The 19368-nt window shown below is 40.7% G+C and overlaps 2 protein-coding genes and 2 long non-coding RNA genes across 11 annotated transcripts in view; 2 read left to right on the forward strand and 2 right to left on the reverse strand.

The window, feature by feature from the left end:
• Nucleotides 1–1357: 1357 nt before the first annotated feature.
• On the reverse strand, nucleotides 1358–17208 carry chpf2 (chondroitin polymerizing factor 2). 4 transcript variants are annotated; one of them, XM_028569638.1, is made up of 5 exons: nucleotides 17177–17208; nucleotides 4934–5173; nucleotides 3987–4551; nucleotides 3660–3842; nucleotides 1358–3189 (listed from the first exon to the last, which is right to left on the reverse strand). In XM_028569638.1, exons 2-5 carry the CDS (start codon nucleotides 5116–5118, stop codon nucleotides 1915–1917), a joined length of 2208 nt encoding a protein of 735 aa, XP_028425439.1. In that variant the 5' UTR covers nucleotides 5119–5173; nucleotides 17177–17208; the 3' UTR covers nucleotides 1358–1914. The 4 variants fall into 4 exon arrangements, with proteins under 4 accessions (XP_028425439.1, XP_028425438.1, XP_028425436.1 ...); XM_028569637.1 differs by lacking the exon at nucleotides 17177–17208 and adding an exon at nucleotides 17125–17145; XM_028569635.1 differs by lacking the exon at nucleotides 17177–17208 and adding an exon at nucleotides 15900–16214.
• Nucleotides 6888–8344, forward strand: LOC114549372 (uncharacterized). The gene is made up of 4 exons (XR_003691542.1): nucleotides 6888–6921; nucleotides 7562–7598; nucleotides 7681–7728; nucleotides 7830–8344. It is a non-coding gene; the product is annotated as an uncharacterized LOC114549372 (long non-coding RNA).
• LOC114549371 (uncharacterized) lies at nucleotides 9920–13561 on the reverse strand. Of its 5 annotated transcripts, none has more exons than XR_003691539.1 (7): nucleotides 13335–13561; nucleotides 12658–12694; nucleotides 12101–12146; nucleotides 11915–12006; nucleotides 10912–11833; nucleotides 10550–10737; nucleotides 9920–10278 (listed from the first exon to the last, which is right to left on the reverse strand). It is a non-coding gene; the product is annotated as an uncharacterized LOC114549371 (long non-coding RNA). The 5 variants fall into 5 exon arrangements; XR_003691541.1 differs by having other exon boundaries at nucleotides 10912–11036; nucleotides 11723–11833; nucleotides 12101–12694; XR_003691538.1 differs by having other exon boundaries at nucleotides 10912–11188; nucleotides 11723–11833; nucleotides 12101–12694.
• Nucleotides 16250–19368, forward strand: part of abcf2b (ATP-binding cassette, sub-family F (GCN20), member 2b) — a 10043-nt gene continuing 6924 nt past the window's right edge. The window contains exon 1 of the mRNA XM_028569640.1: nucleotides 16250–16357. The gene's annotated coding sequence lies outside the window, so the exon portion shown is untranslated. The remainder of the gene's footprint in view (nucleotides 16358–19368) is intronic.

The following is a 19368-nucleotide window of genomic DNA, read 5'->3' on the forward strand; positions in this document are numbered from 1 at the left end:
ACCTATCACATCATATGTCAAGTCAAGGCACAACGCATAATTATTAGTTTTGTAATTTTCTATAAGTAAAAGGTTAAATCTATCAACCTTTTCAACTTTCAGTGTACGGTAGATATTATATAGTTCATGCTGTGTGCTAATTCATCACAGTATGAGCTGACTTGATATGAGGACATATACTGGTATTCCAGTTCTGCAGACAGCTGTGCTTTTACCCCTGCCATCAAAACAACATATCCCTGGCCGGTCTAAACTACCGGACTCTGTAATTATGGTAAATGATAAAACTGATTTAAAAAATGATGTTATTATACTCAAACACGTGAAGGCCAAAATGACTCAAACGCAGCCTTTGACATCCACATCTTACCACAGCAGCACTCCTTAAATGACATCAAATGAAGGTTGTTGTTTTTTTCTATATTGCAAATCGATGCCATTAGGGGTGGGATCTTATAAGGCAGTATCCGATTATGCAAATAGTTGTGCAGCCCTGCTAAATTACCCTGTCACTAAAAGAACACTTAAATACTCTGCATCAGTACAGTGTACATTTTTAGTGAGTTAAATTTCCTGCACAAGCAAGGAGTTTCTCAGAAGGTGGCAGACAGGCATTTTATTGTTCACTGACCTCACCACAAGGAAGCAGGTGGAGGCCGTTTCCACAGCGTATTGCAGCGTTGGTGTAATGTTGACTGCAGACCACCTCAGAAAGAGCCTATTTTACTCTGCTGCTCCACTATTCTCCCGACAACCCTCACATGGAGAAGTTTGGTGGGTGGGGGAGGTTAAGGGGCCTCAGTGCGGTCGTCACACCCCTTTAGAGAAGAGGAGGAGGGAAAGGAGGCTGTGTGAAGTAAGCCATTCAGCTAGTTCAACCATCTAGCTGCGAAGGTTACCCACCCACACCAGGGGCAGACCTTGGCTACGTACGACCCCCCCTCTGGGCACTGGGTTCACTTCTCTCCCTAAAGACATCTGTGTACGGAATACTCGCCCAAACCCAGGGAGGCCCGGGCCGGGGTGGAGATTTACTGACTTAATGTGGGGAGACAAGGCGGAGCAGGCTGCTTTGGAACAAACTGTCCAATGCCTCCAGGCGCTGCAATACAACTTTTAGGCAAACCAGAAAGGCTACATTATATTGCTCTGAATATGAGCACGCCATCACTACTGGCCGCAAGATTCCTGCCATATTGCCTTTTCTTCAGCTCCGCCAAGCAGATAACAGATACCTCAAGGAGGGGCTGTTCAAGCATGCTGCATTGCAGATCCTATAAACAGTTGTCTCTCTGTCTAATGAGACTGAAACAAACATGTTAAGACTCAGAACAATATGAATGAAGAAACAACTCTGAACAGAAATATCATTCTTTAATACCTCTTAAAAAAAGAAAAAAGGCAGCCAGCGGCTTCAGCTTGTTTCCAGTATCACTTTAAACATCTTCACTAAGGAAGACTTATGGCTCAAGTTTTTTCTTTTTTCATTTATTTCAAGACACAACCTTCTTTTATTTAAATTTTAAAATTGGAGTATAAATATGGTTGTTTGGGTCCTGAAAGAATAAGTCAATGGCAGCAATATAAACAGTAGTCCGCAATCTGACACCTCCATGACTCAAAATTGGTCTAGACATGACAGAGTCACAGTTAACAGACTCCTAAGTCATTAGTACTCAGAACTACTGAGCAAAGAGATTTTCAGCTGGAAGAATGTATGCTTCAGCACACATTTACTCTGTCATAGTGTCCATGAGCAAGCTGATGCTGTTCTTAAGCTGATCCGGACCTCTTTCTGCCAAATACAAGGGCAAGAATTTCAGTGTATGGATCACAAAAGTACTATATTATAGTTCACTTTATTCTGTGTGAGTATTCATTAGTCCTGGCAGTATTTGAGGCACGAGCAGGCCTCTAGGTGCTGTTGGCCTGCTCTTGTTCAAAAAGAGCCATAGCTAGATGTGAGCGTGACCCCAGACCCTCCAGGTTGCTGAGGACACAGCGGTGGTAGATATCCTCGCTGAATCGGGGGTTGCACGCTCGCCGCACGTATTTCTGGATCAGCGCCGGCTCTACAGCTCTGAACACATGTAGACCCGAGTAACGGACAAATATGTCGTACACGTCCATGCTTTCCAGCAGCTCCTCGTTGTCCAAGATGTCAGCAGCCATCTTGGTCCGCGCGGTCATGTAGTCCGCGTTGTAAAAGCAAGCCTCGTCGAAGACGTGGCGGTCAAAGTGGCCGTCTCGCAGCGACTCCGAAGCAAAAGAGGAGGAGGCAGCGGAGGGCTGCTGGTCGCGGTACATGACAGCAGGACTGTACTCTTGGAAGTGGATGGGGAAGAACACCTGCCAGTTGCTGATGGCGTTCATTCTGCAGCGGTTCAGGAAGTCAGCATTGACCTCGGTCCACACGCCGGCCAGGAAAAACAGCGTGTCCACCGGGTGCTTCTTAGAGATGATGTCCATCAGCTTGACCTGCGAGGGCACCTCCGTCTTCACGCTGATCCAGGGGATCTTCACGTCTCCGTAGCGCTTCTCCACCTCCCCGATCATGGCCTTAATGCCAGCAAACACATCGGTCTGGCTGACTCGCTGTGCATCAAAGGGATCATAGATGAACAGGAACGTGAGTAAAACATTGTCATGGGTGTCCAACGTGTTCATCACATACATGTCGAGGAAGTTACCAACATAGTCCTGGTCCTGGGCAGTGACAGGTAGGATGACCTGCACCCGTGTTGCCTCTGTCACATAGGGCATGGGGATAATCTCAACCGCACTAAGAGGTCGCAATAAGTTAACCCGTTTGGCAATGACTTGACTGTGGCCTTTCTGGGTGTACACCTCCAGCGCAAGGTCCAGCATATACTCCATACCACGCGTGGGATCAAAGCGCCTGTAACCGTTAAGTAGACGCCTCTTGCGGAAGCGTAGCTGGGGCTGGTAGCGTTCATTCAGACGCCCCACTGCAATCTCCAGAACTGCGTTTACATCCGCACGGTCAGCCCCTCTCATCTCACACTTGGGCGAGCTGTCAATGCATGAGTAAATATGCTCTTCGGTGAAGTACTCCCAGTTTATAACCTCAAAACGGGATCTTGGTTTGAAGGGAGGGTTGATTCCGATGGGCCATGTGACTCCAGCCTTCCCCTCTGGCGTCAGGTCACTCAGGTTGTTGATCTGCACCTGATGAGTACACACAAAGATATGTTGAATTTAAAAATCAAAGCTGAAAAGGAACACACTGTCTAGCGTGTAAACATTTGCCTTTATGACTTATGTAATGGCTCTGTGGTGTAACGTATGTTTAAAGTTAAGTCGACACAGAGCTAATGAACTATCATTAGCAGCTACTTTAATTACATATTAATGCTTTGCGGGCAGATTGTATACACAAAGATTATGATACTGGAATGCAACAGTTCATGCCCTAGCAAAAACACCCAATCCCTTGTCTTGGCTTTTCTGACGTTTTTGAAATATTGTATTAGTCAGGAATTTCTGCCTTGGCTCAAAAGTAGGTGTGTTGAAGAGGAGAACAAAGAGTATACATTCACACAGAACTCATCAAAAGAGCAGCCCACTGATACTGTCCCATCAGATAACAATGTCTAGTTGTTTCTAGTTGATAGAAAGCAGTGTTAAGTATTACAAACCTGCAGCTGCTGTATCTGTAGGTAAGTCCATTCCAGCTCTATCTGGCTGAAGCGTTTGTGTAGGCGGTACATGAGATTTGGTTCTGATATAGGATGGACTGTGAAGGCATTTTTAAACGGTATGCTATCTTCGCGCTCTGGATCTGCGTTTTTTCCGAGCTCAAAGTAACGATAGGTCATCTCCTGCGAGCCACACAAACATTGACAAAGACAGGAAATGTTAGTTTGGATAATCTGCCAGTAAAACTGTCAAATGTGTATTAAAATGATAAAACTACTCTTCTCTTTTATAATTTGTGTCCAATGCATTAGTCTGTGTTTTTTTACCTGGTGCACCTCCACGCAACTGAGACCCAGGTAGTCAATAATGCAGCGGCCCAGCCACTCATCAGGCCTCACACTGAGGATGTCATTACGGCAGGTGTCAAGGTGGGGCTGCAGACGGGCCAGCAGACTGCGTGACAGCAGGTAGCCATAGCCTCCGTGGCAGTAGCGTGCCTTCTCTTCTCCACCAATAAACTCCTCCGCCCTGCCCATGTAGAGGTCCTGACCTGCACTGAGGTGGCCCACCAGCTCTGACAGACGATCCGCTTGCATGTAAGTGTCATCCTGGGCTAAGAGGAACCAGTCATAGTCAGAGCCGTAGTGCTGATGGAGGTGACGAACCGTCTCGTACATCAGCCACACTGGGCGGTCGTCGCCGTGAGCAACCACGGTCATGCCGTGAGGCACCTTAGGGCTGCGCAGGCCTGTGAAGAAAAAGGTGCGATGGAAGCGATGGGCAACAGTGCGGTTCACCGCCACGGCCAGCGTGTTGAGGGTGGCCCGGGAGGTCAGTACACCCACCAGCAGACGTTCTCGGATGCCCAGTTCAGTGTGAATGTAACGAGTTCTGGAGAGGTGAAGTAAAGACAAATTAGCAAGAAGTTAGATTTCCAGTCAAAAAGAGGATGAAATCTTATGGATATCTGGATCAAAATGTCTGGTCTCCACATCTGAGCTGCTTTATGTCTGTACAAAGAGATTTGACTGTAATCTCTAATCTATCGGCCACCTATACTGAGTGCACTTAGATTATTGAAGGGGAGATTCAAATGTAAGCTTCAAATGTAAGCTTATTAAATAGGAAATGAACAAATATAAATCCTCTACATTCAAATTATGTTGTGGGATATATAAAAGTAATGTGGTGTGGTGCTTTTATAACAAATTTGTCTTTAAATGTGTTGAGATTTTCTTGCAGAAAAACCCTTCTACATGACTTCCGCACTCACCTGAGGACTTTCTTGTGAGGCTTGTTTGGGTCCTTGTGATAGGGCACGATACGTGGCTGGACGTCTTCATCTGCAGCTTCATCCCTTGAGTCTCTCTGGGCATCTGCTCTACCCATGAAAAGCCTCCCATTGCCCAGTTCATCCCCACAGGAGTAATCGGTATCCCCTTGTGTCCAAGACACCATCAAAAGGCTCAGACTACATCCCAGAGACAGCCCGAGGATGAGGGGTAAAGCAGGCCTGAACACGGCCAAAAAAGACGAAAGACGCATATCTGGTAGTTATGAGCTACGCTTGATGAGGCTGTTTTGTAAAAACAAAACAAACAAAAAAAACGTTAACTACCTACAGATCATGTGTCAACTCTCCTGCCCTAACTTAACACATTCTAGCCAGAAAAGCACCTTTGTTAGGGGAAATTGATTTGCTGACACAGACATAAAATTGCCTGAAATGTCTAATAGCGTCTCTTTCCTGAAGTTTCTATCAAGCAAAGATTATAGTTGACCGTTACGTTAACGTTACCTCATAATTGAAGATGCGCAAATTGTAAAACTGCAGGTATGAACTATTCCTTTTAGTAACGTTATGAACAAAAAGAATGTACAAATGGCTTAACACCAGTGGCGTTTATTGCAGCGTAACAGCTTTGTAACTAACCGAGCTGATTATGTCGGTTACTGTCATACTATGTAACAGTCTAGCATAACCCCTACATCTAAAGTCAGCTAACTAATGTAGCAAGACGCTGTCACCTGCTGAACTTACTCGAATTAACGTTTTCCATTAACACAAAAATCGAAGCAAGAGGAATCAAAAGTTTTGATAGCTGTATCTGAAATTATAACCGCAACAGTAACGTTATGTGTCGAAGAAACAAACATCAAAGAGCGAGCTATAGCAAGCTAGCATCGTTGTTTCAGTGCTGATATGTCGCTCCGCGATCCATCTTCACGAACACTGACTTGAAGGCTTATAGATCCCATTTCTTTCACCGTTGAAACAGTAAAAAATCCGTGAAGCATAGCCATACACATGTCCTCCATTTTCTTCCGTTTCTTGACTTCCTCAAAAATTCAGTGCCACACACACACAGCGTGGAATAGCGTCTCTCTCACTTCGGTTTTGCCCTCATCATCACTGACGGTCTGCAGCATCAGGGAAGGGACCTGGGTTTTTCTTCTTCTTTTGTGTAATTGGCGGGCTATAAACCAACGTTTAAGGTGCATGCCGCAACCTACTGTAACCGGAGGCCGGACATGACCCGCCCTACGCTTCCTCTGATGGGCTGGCTAGTATGGAGCTAGATTTGTGTCTTTATTACATGAGAGAAAGTAAATGATCTGAGAGAAAAAAAAACTACTGATAGCAAAAAAGCATTTTATGAGAGAAAAACAAAAAATACTGATAGCAAAAAAGCATTTTATGAGAGAAAAACAAATATTTGAGAGAAAAAGTTTTCATACCAATAGCAAAAAATATAATATATGAGACTAAAAAAGTTTTGAGAGAAAGTATTTTTTTCATACAACATAAAAAATATAAAAAATCTCTCAAAATACTTTTTCAAACTCTCAAATATATATTTTTGCTATCAGTGTGAAAACATTTTCTCTCAAAAAAAAAAAAATGTTTCTCTCAAAACGTTTTTCTTCTCGTTCTCAAGACCTAAGTCTTTGCTCTCGATGCAATGTCTTGCTCTCGTGTCAGGATTTTGCTCTCGCTGTGAAAATAATGTCATGGGCGGGGCCACGTTCCTATTGGCCAGTCGGGTGAGCACCGTCTTGTCTTGGGAGTCGAACTGAATCATTACACCATTGTCGATTCAACGGCCATGGATTAGTGATGATCATGCACAATTTATCTGGAGGGTGGCGGTAGTGCGCTAAGTTAGTCCGCATCCGCTGTTAAACAAGCAACTGAAGAAGAGTAGAAGAACGGCATAGATGCGCTTTGCCTTAGTTGAGTGTGGAGACTCCAATGTTTGGGTAAGATGATGACACACACAACTCAATGGGTAGCTGGCTGGGCAAGTTCAGCATCACTGAAGATTAAATCACGTTAAATAGGCTATCCTAAATATAAGCTAGTTTGCCATTACTGATGTGTTTGTCAGATTGACATGGACAAAGAATAGCACTCATATTCATGAATGTGTATTATATTATTAGCATGCTAATCGCTAGTACAGCTAATCGCTAATTAGCCATCATGCTAGGTAAACTTGCAAACTCACCTGGTCTTTACTATTTGTTAAATCAAATGCCAATTGAATATGTTGATTTAGATAGTTTCACTCCTTATTTAATGAGTAGTGAGCTAGCTCGTTTCTACCTTTGCACTTGCTAGCCTCAAAGCACCTGAAGAGTAACTGCTTGTTCATCATATACAACCTCAGTTTTACTCCATGGACTCAGAATAAACTATTTTGTTTTAAGGGCAATATGATACTGTCTACTTCATAGACTTCAAAGACAATGCAATCAATTCATTAGAAACACCTGTGGGTCCTCAAAATGGCAGTTCTGGGACTAAATGGTACCCATAAATACAGGAAATGTACATGTTTGTGTAAAATAAAAAGTTACTGTCATTGTAATGTGCATTCTTGCTTCTTTTTATTTCCAGCATGGAAAATCACTGCAGTGACCGCACACAACCTCCGGTAAGTAATTGCAAAGTTTATTTCAGTGCTGTTGCCACACAATATGTTTTTGAGGTGTCCTTACATGCAGAATCCCTTTCAGTCTTATGGCTAAGAAACCGAGAATGTGCAACACCTTCCTAAAGTTCAGGTACGAGGCCCTCTTTACCCAAATGTTGAATTATCTGTAGCCTATCTGCACTTCATCTCCTGGTTGATTTTTTTTTTTTTCTTCTATTTTCCCTCTTACAGGTATCAATTAGGTTGCAGCTATTAATAAGGGCCAGGGATAGACTGGCTGCTGTAATCAGTCGGGAGCCCATTGATTTCGAATATCTTCACTTCATCACCTGTCAGGAACTGCAGTTTTTACGGGCAGGGGCAGCTTATATGGATATTCCTCAATGTGTTATAGTTGGCTTTGAGCAGCTCAATGAGGTGATCAAGGCTCTGCTTTCCAACAGTCCTGTCACCCCTTTAGTTGACAATGTAGCTGTAGTCGAGTGGAATGGAAGTGTGGGGCAACCTAGATTGAGTATCGGTAGGGATGTTATTGAAAGTCTTTTAAGCACCAACCTACCTTTGACCACTCTGGCTAATGCTCATGGCATTTCAAGATCCACCCTGTGTAGGAGGATGAGAGAGTATGGTCTCTCAGTCAGACGCAGCTACTCTGACATTCCCGATTTTGTCTTTGACAGGAAGGCAAGTATGACAGTAAATTCATGATGCATCAAACGTTATATACTCGAATATGGCCAGATTCCACAGGGAGTTGTGAATTTGCATAGCATGGTCTTAACCTTTACATACTGTTCAGGGTCCAATTTGACCAATTTTAACATTGAGAGCTGTACAAACACATATCTGCTCGGTGGACTTTTAGAGCCAGACTCCATGTAAATAAGAGAGACTTTGACCTGTATTCATAACAAAAATTCAAAAATCACCATTAAAGCATGTTACTGTATTATTTATATTCTAGCAGAGTTAATTAATCAACTATTAATTAATGACTGATGGGGAATTTGATGTGAATTGGGGCAGAGAAAGAACATGATCAGTATGTGAGGGTTAATCTATTGTGTTTTTCGTTGTCTTGTTTTTTTAAGACACCCACAATGCTTTTTTTTTTTTTAAACTTTGATTCTCCAATGTTAACTAACAAGAGAAAAAAATCACCATCACATCATCAAAACATCACACCATGAGGATTTTTTGAAATCTATGTATTCTTGGTGATTTACAGTTCAATGTATTAGCATCCAGATATGCTTCTGTTCGATTGGGAAGTCTTTTATTATTCCTAGACTTATGGTCTTTTGATAGATTTTAAAGATCATTATAGTTGTCCTCAGAAATTCATGTAAAAGGACATTTTCTGTTTTCAAGGACTATAAACCACAATGTTACTACACATTTTTGCCTTTGTCTGTAAAACCATACTTCTCTTACCATACATATCTCTTAATAGGAAAATGGATAAATATGTATATAATAAACTGTTTGGACCACTGGCCATCCTTGTGTTTTCTGGAGGGAAGGAGTCCATCATTCTGACTAAAGAATACAATATATGACAATACTTTCTTTCAGATTTATTCCTTATGCTTGCGTTACTACTTTCCATGTTCACCATTTACCATGCATAATGGATATATCCTAATTTTCCACAGATAAGCGTTAAGGTTTTTTCAGTAATTTTTGCCAACGGCATGTGTGATCTTGAAATAAATCTTTAATTTCTATATTCAGCTTTTCTGAATATACTGAAATGAACTAGTCTATTAAATGATTAACACAATACTTTTATATACATTTACGTAAACTAATTCTAAACTGTACCTCAGAAACCCTGACTGAGACGTCCGTTGTGAGCAGGTGGGTCAATGGAGAATTAAGTTAATACATGGGGTAATAGGCTATTTGCACCAGTTAATCAATTGAAACTGCATTCCCCTCAAGTTTTGATTGAGTAGGCTATTTGTATTGGCTATTGATAAAAGGTAATACATGATTTCTAGGTGTGGTGCCATTCAATTACATGGATTTGTGTGCTATTGCAATAACTAAACAGACACAATAATTCCTGATTGACGCGTCAAGGTCAACCTGCTAACTTGTCCTGCCATCTTGTAGCGGTTCAGTTACTGCAATAGTACATACAGCATAAGAGCTCAGCCCTATTCTAAATAGAAAAAGTAATGCTTTTTAGCTTTATTTGTTGTCGACAGTGCAAATGCTGGATGGTTGGTAAATATTATTCTTCATACATTGTGTCCATAATAGGCTATGTGCAATATTATAGTAATAACAATAAAAGTAATAATGCACACAGTGGGTAAGATCACCAACTATCAGTTTATTACCAGAATGTGTCACAAAAAAAACACTTGTGGGCTGGAGCCTCCTTGCACAGCTGATTGACATGCTAGTGCGGAGAAAGAGATCCTTACAAAAGATCATACAGTTGATTCAACATGTCCTAGAAACAGTTAACACAAACTGAACATTCTGACAATTTTTCATATTATGGCCACCATTACCCTATCACTATAGAGCAGGCATTGGAGGTCTCTTACACGGAGACTGCTTTATCCCATTGTTGCTTGTGTAAGGAGTTGCTGTGTGGATATGGCCCTTAGGTCCTCTTGTAGTTGTTGGAACCCCACATCACCGTCATCACCAACTTTGCTGCATCCTTGGAGATGGATGGAAGATGAAGAGAGAGACAAAGGGTGACAAGAATTTAGGTGATGTTAGCGGCCACATCTTCAATCAGTAATGCCAGCAAAACTGTCCTGTTAGGTAATGATAGCTCCTGTATGATTGATTTAATTTAAGTGTCATGCTTCAAAAAGCCCAGCTGATGTAGGCTTACAACAAACTTTAAATCCAAAGAAGTCAAATTGTGTTAAATAATACGACAGAAACAAATGCTACGTTTTGTAAACTGCTTATCCAGCACTTACAAAAGGAATGAGACCAATTGAAGAGCATGCATATAGATATCCCGCCCAAGAGAAGAGGACTCTGCAGTGGAGTTAATATCTTGTAAGGCCGCAATAGCCTCAGCTGACAAGGGGCATGCAGTTTCTGGTACTATGACTCCATGTTCTGGATCAGCACCACAAGCTTCCTGGTCATGCAAGTGTTCGATCTGTAATAGAAAATGAATGAAAAGTCAAACAAAATACTATTATAACAATTTTCTTCTAATGTACTGTGAGATTGAATATTCATACTATGTTAGGTCGTAGTTATCTAGATCCTTTATGTACATATAACCCACTTTAAAACTAATGTATTGCATGCTGCAATGTTTGGGACAAACCTCAGACAGATCTGGCTCTTGCAACGGTACTTGCATCCTCCCAATTCTCCAAAGCTGATTAGGGGTCAGGTTTGCTTCGGTCCTCAAGGGGTGACAATTCCATGTCTCTACAAAGTTTTGAAGGTCTGCTTGTAGACGTGGAATGAAAACGTACCCAAGACAGAAGAGGTGAACAACATTTGAGAGGTCTACAAACCCCTCTTCCTCCAAGGTGTGAAGCATGTTGTAGTACTGAGATGTTACAGCGTTTCACACATCTCTCCATAGTCATTCCACTCTGCAAATTTGTTACATGGTAAAGTGGTCAATTGCACTGAGAAAAAAAATACTAGTATTTACAAAATTATATTAGCCTGGCTACAAAAGTTAGAATCCAATTGACTGACGGTTGGTCTAGTGTAAGGGAAAGTGTCTTTTCCACTCTGAAGTTTAATAAACAGCGGCATCAATTGTAATGATTAGTCAATCGATGCCAAGGGCAGAAGTAATGCTTTTGTCAAAACGGTAGTCTGGACTAGTATCAGCTTTGGTGCCTGTGGCTTCTTGTCTATTCCGCTAGATATCAGTCTACTTCAGGTAATACCTCTCAAACGATATCTGTAGAGCAGTTCTTCATGCCTGAAAAAAAACAGACAAGGCTCCCCCTAGGATGTATATGTAATACCCCCGTAGTTTGGGGGACTTGCAATCAGGTTACTATCAGGTGTCAAACATAATCAAGCTAATTGTTGGGATGGATGTAGCTCACTGTAGGTAGGATACAATGTGAACCCTGGATTGAGAGGAAAGTAATAACATAGACCATCTTCACCTTTGGTTGTGCACACTTTTCCCAGCTATAAAGCTGCCACGACCTGTTCCTCGCACAGTGAACATGGATCTTGCTATCTCCACATTTTCTACGCCTTGGTCACCGCGTACTCTGAATGACAGAGAGCATTGTGAGATTAATTTGAAAGAAATACTATTTGAAACTGGAAGGAGGGAGAAGGTCCTTACTTACCTTGATGGCCATCCATGTTTCTGCACACTCTCCATGAAAAACCTCAAACCAGTCTCTGCCTTATTATTCCCAGCCGCATTGAGGTACAAAACCTGATTGAGGATAGGAATTAAAAATGTTAGATTCCAAGCAAAACTAAAAATGTAAACCAGTAGTTCAATTTAAAAATTGTAAAGCCAACTGTACCTTCCGGGAAAAGCCATCGATGATTCCAAACACCACTATGTTGTACCTTAAAATTATCAGATTGGATATTATCTCTGGAACAGGCAACCATTGATAAGAAATGTGCAATTTGCTTATATCCACTGTAACATATTATTTGAACATCACCCCATCCAACCCATCATTAACCTAACTACAATGTTTTCTCCATCCATAGACCAATGTGTGGCGCAGCACCAAAGAATCAACATAAAGGGCCACAAATTGATTCCGCTTTTTCTTTCCCCAACACTATTTTTTAAATATAAATATTATTCCATTCATTCCTCTTGGTGAGTAATTCTCAACATGAAACTTAAAAGACAGGTCTTCCTCCAACATAAAAAAACTAATTCTACTGGCCTGCCCTGTAATTTATGGAGTTGGGCTGATGAATGAAACCAGGCAGGTTTCTGGTAAAAAGGTGTTGCACATTCTCGGTTTCTTAGCCATAAGACTGAAAGGGATTCTGCATGTAAGGACACCTCAAAAACATATTGTGTGGCAACAGCACTGAAATAAACTTTGCAATTACTTACCGGAGGTTGTGTGCGGTCACTGCAGTGATTTTCCATGCTGGAAATAAAAAGAAGCAAGAATGCACATTACAATGACAGTAACTTTTTATTTTACACAAACATGTATATTTCCTGTATTTATGGGTACCATTTAGTCCCAGAACTGCCATTTTGAGGACCCACAGGTGTTTCTAATGAATTGATTGCATTGTCTTTGAAGTCTATGAAGTAGACAGTATCATATTGCCCTTAAAACAAAATAGTTTATTCTGAGTCCATGGAGTAAAACTGAGGTTGTATATGATGAACAAGCAGTTACTCTTCAGGTGCTTTGAGGCTAGCAAGTGCAAAGGTAGAAACGAGCTAGCTCACTACTCATTAAATAAGGAGTGAAACTATCTAAATCAACATATTCAATTGGCATTTGATTTAACAAATAGTAAAGACCAGGTGAGTTTGCAAGTTTACCTAGCATGATGGCTAATTAGCGATTAGCTGTACTAGCGATTAGCATGCTAATAATATAATACACATTCATGAATATGAGTGCTATTCTTTGTCCATGTCAATCTGACAAACACATCAGTAATGGCAAACTAGCTTATATTTAGGATAGCCTATTTAACGTGATTTAATCTTCAGTGATGCTGAACTTGCCCAGCCAGCTACCCATTGAGTTGTGTGTGTCATCATCTTACCCAAACATTGGAGTCTCCACACTCAACTAAGGCAAGCGCATCTATGGCCGTTCTTCTACTCTTCTTCAGTTGCTTGTTTAACAGCGGATGCGGACTAACTTAGCGCACTACCGCCACCCTCCAGATAAATTGTGCATGATCATCACTAATCCATGGCCGTTGAATCGACAATGGTGTAATGATTCAGTTCGACTCCCAAGACAAGACGGTGCTCACCCGACTGGCCAATAGGAACGTGGCCCGCCCATGACATTATTTTCACAGCGAGAGCAAAATCCTGACACGAGAGCAAGACATTGCATCGAGAGCAAAGACTTAGGTCTTGAGAACGAGAAGAAAAACGTTTTGAGAGAAACACATTTTTTTTTTTTGAGAAAATGTTTTCACACTGATAGCAAAAAATATATATTTGAGAGTTTGAAAAAGTATTTTGAGAGAGATTTTTTTTATATTTTTTTATGTTGTATGAAAAAATACTTTCTCTCAAAACTTTTTTTAGTCTCATATATTATTATTTTTTGCTATTGGTATGAAAACTTTTTCTCTCAAATATTTGTTTTTCTCTCATAAAATGCTTTTTTGCTATCAGTATTTTTTGTTTTTCTCTCATAAAATGCTTTTTTGCTATCAGTAGTTTTTTTTTCTCTCAGATCATTTACTTTCTCTCATGTAATAAAGACACAAATCTAGCTCCATAGGCTAGCACCATTGATATATAAAAGGCTAGCACTCGCTGCTTCCTCTGGTTAGGTTTATTTCATACTGTCTATGGTTTATTTAGGCAAGGCGGTTGGGATTAAGTTTGGGGGAAGAGACATAGACAGTATATAAGGGAAGAGACGGTTTAGAGCAATGGTTATAAAACTTGGTTTTCAATAATATACCCCCTTTGAAATATTATAATTATTTTATACTATAAAATACCCCCTGAACAGTGCAAAATATTTTTTGTAAAAAAAAAAAAGGCCTATATAAAAAGGTACAACGCAGTGCATGTTTAGACTAAACAACAACTTGTAACTGAAAAAACACTTAAATGCTCCCCTAAACTTTAAATGTTCAGAATATATTACTAAATTAATTTATTACCCTACCATAATTATTTTAGGAATTATGCATTAAAATAATCTCATGTAATAATAGCAGTACTCCAAAGTACCCCTAGGGGTAGAAACACAGGTTTAGAGTAGTGCCCTATATTTGGAGAATGCGGCCAACTCAAATCATGGGCGCCATATTGGATACCAATGTCAGATGACTCTACAGTGCGTAAAAAGCCATCACGGAAATATTCCAGTCTATATTTACCTTCTATATCGTAAATGGGCCTCTAATTGTACACATTGTAGTGAGTGATCACGACGCCTAAGTCTCTGAGCAGTGTTTACCTTTCTAATGTCCGCTAGCATACAGGCTAACTATAGCTAGCTTTGTGTGTAACGTAACAAAAACCCACCTATCTCGTAGGAGCGAAGCTTTTCATTCAATAAAATTATGGTAAAAAAGGAGCACTAACGCCACATGTCTTATGTTGACAACGTGGATGCAGATATAGGAAACTCCGAAGGCAGTTGTAATATTTAGCTACCTAGCAGGCTAGGCTAACGCTGTTGCGCTAACGTTAGCAAACATCGGCATAGCTGCTTAAACTTGTGAAAAGCCAAACAACATCCCCGTCCAAGCTGTGTTTCACTTTTCCTCCAATATTATTATGAAGATAATAAAGACACCTGGACTCAGTCGAGACCAAAAGCTGTAGCTATGACTGTGGCAAGATCACAAGCATTTAGGTACATGGAGTGCTAGCGAAAAAGCTAACACTAGCATAAGGCTAACTTCAAACTTCATTCATTTCTAAAGCAGTGTTAGAACTTTTTTCAGCAATGTACACATTAACGATGGTATTACTATATTTGTCCTATATAATTTGTTATCATATTGAAGAGAGAAATTGACATTTACCTCACATAATAATGAACAGCTCCCATACTTTTTGCCCAAATCTTTTGCTGCGTCTTTCATTGCAACCAAACGCATAACAGTTGAGCATTTTTTCAGTGATTTATGCCATTTTTTAAAATCATTTATTAAATGTTTCCACTATTCCCTGTACTATATCAATGGGAATCAAATGAATGAAACACGTGACCACCTCGGAACCAATCACAGAACGGTATGCTCAGAACATTCGATTCCCTAGTTGGCCACACTCTCTAAATATAGGGCACTAGTTTAGAGTATCTTTGGTTATAGAGTAAATTTACTTTTCTAGTTTTAGATGGAACATGACATAATTCAGCCATCTAGCATAAGCAAGGGGGTTTAGGGTCTTTCAATCTTTCTCTTTCTACAATTGTGTTTGTACAACCTTTTAGCACAGTGTTTTTCATCATATAGAAAGTAGCATTGAGTCCTGAACCTGTTTTTGCAATAAGGTTGCTTATAATAGACCCCCAGAACCACAACAACAAAATGTCATATTTGAATGAGCGCATGATTGAAATTGTGTAAGATAGGATATTTATGATGATGCATAAAAAGGTAGGCTACATGTAGAAACCTTACCAGTATGATTCAGAGCATAATCGGAGCGCGTTCACGTGGGCTGCGGCGGAAACCGCTTCGTACCACCGCTTTCCCCTTGCCGCCTTTGGCCTTTTCCTCATTGAAATCAAATAACTGGAGGCGGCGAGCTACTGCGCGGCGGTGTGAAAGCTCCAATCTACTATCCATCACAAGCCTTTAATTGTATTTAATTATATTGTATACGAGCGTGTCTAAGTAGTCCAAGCCTATGCTTACATTATTTTACCGATTTATAAATTAAATCTGCGCTTAATTTAGGAGTAGCCTAAATGGATATTTTGCTGCAGTCCCGCGAGAAGGGGAGGGCACATCCGTTCTCACCGCCCTGTTTGACCATATATGGTCTGTCTGGCGGTTTGACGTGCGGCTACATCCACCCGGCGAAAAGTGAACACGAGACATCGGTGTGCTCCGGAGACCGGTAAAACATTATCTAGGTAAGAGATGTATTTACGGCATCTGACAACTACAACTTTAATGGTTAACATACAAATGTTCCTGTCAAAATTAAGAATAGGCGTGAAAAACAAATACTAACCGCCGAATTAGCCACTTTCAGAGCTTGCCGTAGCTAGTTGGGCCTTGCGTCAAGTTAGCTAGCGGCTCACAGGCCTGTCAGCTGTAACGTAAGTTAGCGAGCTATCGTTGTTAGCTTAGCTAGAGAGCTAATAACGCAGTCAGCGGCTAGTTTATCAAAAATGTATATGATCTTATGGCGTTCTGTTTTAATCAGTTAACACAACTGTTTTGGGTACTGTCGACTAGTTAGCTAATTCACTCTGAAGTGACAAATCTACCTTTTTTAATTTTAGCGGCATCAGCTAGCTACCGTTAGCTTCTAACAGCAATCAGGCTTTATAATGTGAAGAGCCCAACGTGCAAGCAGGTGGGATTGGAAGGAAGCAAAATGCGGTCGTGGTTAGCGTTGTTAACGCTCGTAGGTTGTAACGTTAACCATGTAACGTTAAGGCCTCTAATTCCGTTAATTCTTCCTTAAAGTCAGCTGTAGCTAAGTTATGGCAGTGGTTCCTAAAATGTTCATATCAAAGACTCATAAAAACTGACACAAATAAGACCACGAGCCCCATTTGATAATATTTTGTCCCAGGGTACCCCATCTGAAATGATTTTCAGTCATGTCATTAATTTTGTCATTGTGTACGCTAACTTCTGGATGCAATTATAATGATGTTCATGATTCTACCTTTTTGCTGGCGACCCCCTGGAACCCCGTCAAGAACTTGGACCCCACTTACCTGAGATATGGAAGCCCATTTCCGCCGATGTGATAGGGAAAAGGGGGCCATATGGCAGGCGGGGACCTATTTTTGTTGAATGCTAAATATGTGTCAAACCATTCTGAATGAAGTATTGTGGTGCTGCAGAGACTTCCCGGCCTACAAATCCTGTCCTACAGACTAAAAAAAATCTTTGTTGGTACAGATTCTTTCAAAAATCACAAAATAATCCTTGCTATTTTTTTGATTTTAATATTTTTCAATAAAAATGAGTGATACCAAAATGATCATTCCCTCCAATATCGTGAATCCTATTGCAATTGCAAGATCAATCAAAAGAAAAGCAATTAGATCATTTCCTCATATGGTGCAGCCCTAGGGCGACTCCACTAGCTCCAAAATGAATTCTGCTTGTATAGAGAGGCGAAGTTGGTCTGGTGATAACCAGACTAACTTCACCTACGCAATTGGATAGTCCTTCAACCAATCAGACCAACGATCTGGGTGACGTAGCAGCCATGGAGTGTTGTGCTTCCTTCTTGAATGTAAACAAAAAGTTGCTTGGTTCTCATCATGTTAAACCCACCGGTAGCGCGCCAGGTGGATAAGCCAGTTTGTGATTTGGTTCCCACAAATTTGTAATGGAAGCAGGATAGATAAACGTACAGGTTTCCAGCCTGAGCTGCAGGGCAAAATCAAATCGCTGGCAGATCGGGCAGGGTTTACCCAGTCTAGGGCAAAGTCCCTCCCTTTCTGGTGGACCCCATGGGACCTTATTTTGTTAAAAAAAAAAAAGAAATTAAAATTTTAAAATAATTTTGCAAGGAAGATTCAGTTTGTTGTAGTACTACTAAGTTTTGTGTGGAACTGCTTAGTGAACTACATGTCTCGCATAATGTACTTTTACATTGCCTGCTCTCTAGCTAGCTATCCTTCACAACACATAACGTTATAATTTATACTGTTTATTGTTTATTGATCCCCAGTGGGGAAATTACAATTTACTCTGTTTTGTCAGAAATCCCTACTACACACAGGCCTGAAATACACACATCTTACCTGATGTGTTTGATTAATGTCTTTTTATCAGCCGAGAAGCAAAAGAACAAGCAAGTACGGTACACACTTCCGGTCTTCTAAAGGGCCATAGCCTCATTTGAAAGTGTAGTATTAGTGAACGTTGTGTGGATAGATAAAAAGTTATATTTGTATAATTTATTAAGATTTTCTTTTGCTAACGTTATTTACACAGGTAAAAGACATATTTGCATCGCAGAGATTAGTTTTGTTAGTGAGTTCATGAACATTAGTTGACGTTAGCTTAGAGAGTTTGGTCCTGAGACAGAAACTGGGGTCAAACTAAGTTAATTTTCTCCTGATGTGTCCTTCTGAAAAATGCTATTTTAGTGTCAGAATGTTCTGGAGATATCTGGCTTGAAAAAAAATGGCTCCAATATTTACTTTGGTGACTATGGGGTGACAGAATTGCACATAATCTGTTTACGTTCACTTCTCCTATTGGAATCAATACACTCAGGACCTGCTGCTAGTCTGCTAGAGGCGTGGCAGTTGCAGAGCCCACGTGACACAGATACAGGATGCTACTCTGAGTTGGGGTGTCTCGGTTCTAAACTGTCTCTGGTTGTGCCATGAAAGGTCAGCACCAGTGAGGTCAAAGTTGAAATTTGAGTGCAGCACTCTGCAGCAATTCCAAACGGTGTGCGACACCAAGGGTAGTGCTTCGCCTAGTTGGGCGGCACCGTTCTACCAATAGGAAAACAATGGAACTGCCAGTGCAGGGCAGTTTTACTGCAGATCACGTGTAGGTGGCATTACGCAACTTTGGGCAAGTAGTCTTTCTCATTACGTATTTTCAGTCTTATTTATACTTCAACAGTTTTGCGACAAACCGATTTTCTTGACTTGCAAATTTACCTTTTTTAATTTGACAATTGTATATGTTATTCATAGCTCAATTCAAACTGTATCAAATCATTGTCTCCTACCATTCGTTACAGTACATTTTCTTTTCCGAAATAAAGTCCCATGGTGGTCTTCCGGAAGGGGAGGGTCTTAGCCTCTCTACAGAAGTCTATGGGGAAATGACTCTACTTTTCATTTGATTTATTACCTTTTAGTAAACATTTTTATAAAGTTTATGGTCTTAATCACTAGTTTCAGGTCTTCATCAATACAGTTTAATGTTAATT

Source organism: Perca flavescens, chromosome 22 (genome assembly GCF_004354835.1).
Source record: "Perca flavescens isolate YP-PL-M2 chromosome 22, PFLA_1.0, whole genome shotgun sequence".
Lineage (NCBI taxonomy): Eukaryota > Metazoa > Chordata > Actinopteri > Perciformes > Percidae > Perca > Perca flavescens.

Excerpts from the sequence above, each read along its gene's own strand:
- chpf2 (XM_028569635.1), bottom strand. The coding sequence starts at position 16,000 with ATGAGGAAAAGGCCAAAGGCGGCAAGGGGAAAGCGGTGGTACGAAGCG. Across the intron at positions 5,174-15,899 it reads TTATGCTCTGAATCATACTG|GCCTGCTTTACCCCTCATCC; the intron begins GTAAGGTTTCTA and ends GGCCGTGTTCAG. Across the intron at positions 3,843-3,986 it reads GTTGCGTGGAGGTGCACCAG|GAGATGACCTATCGTTACTT; the intron begins GTAAAAAAACAC and ends TGTGGCTCGCAG.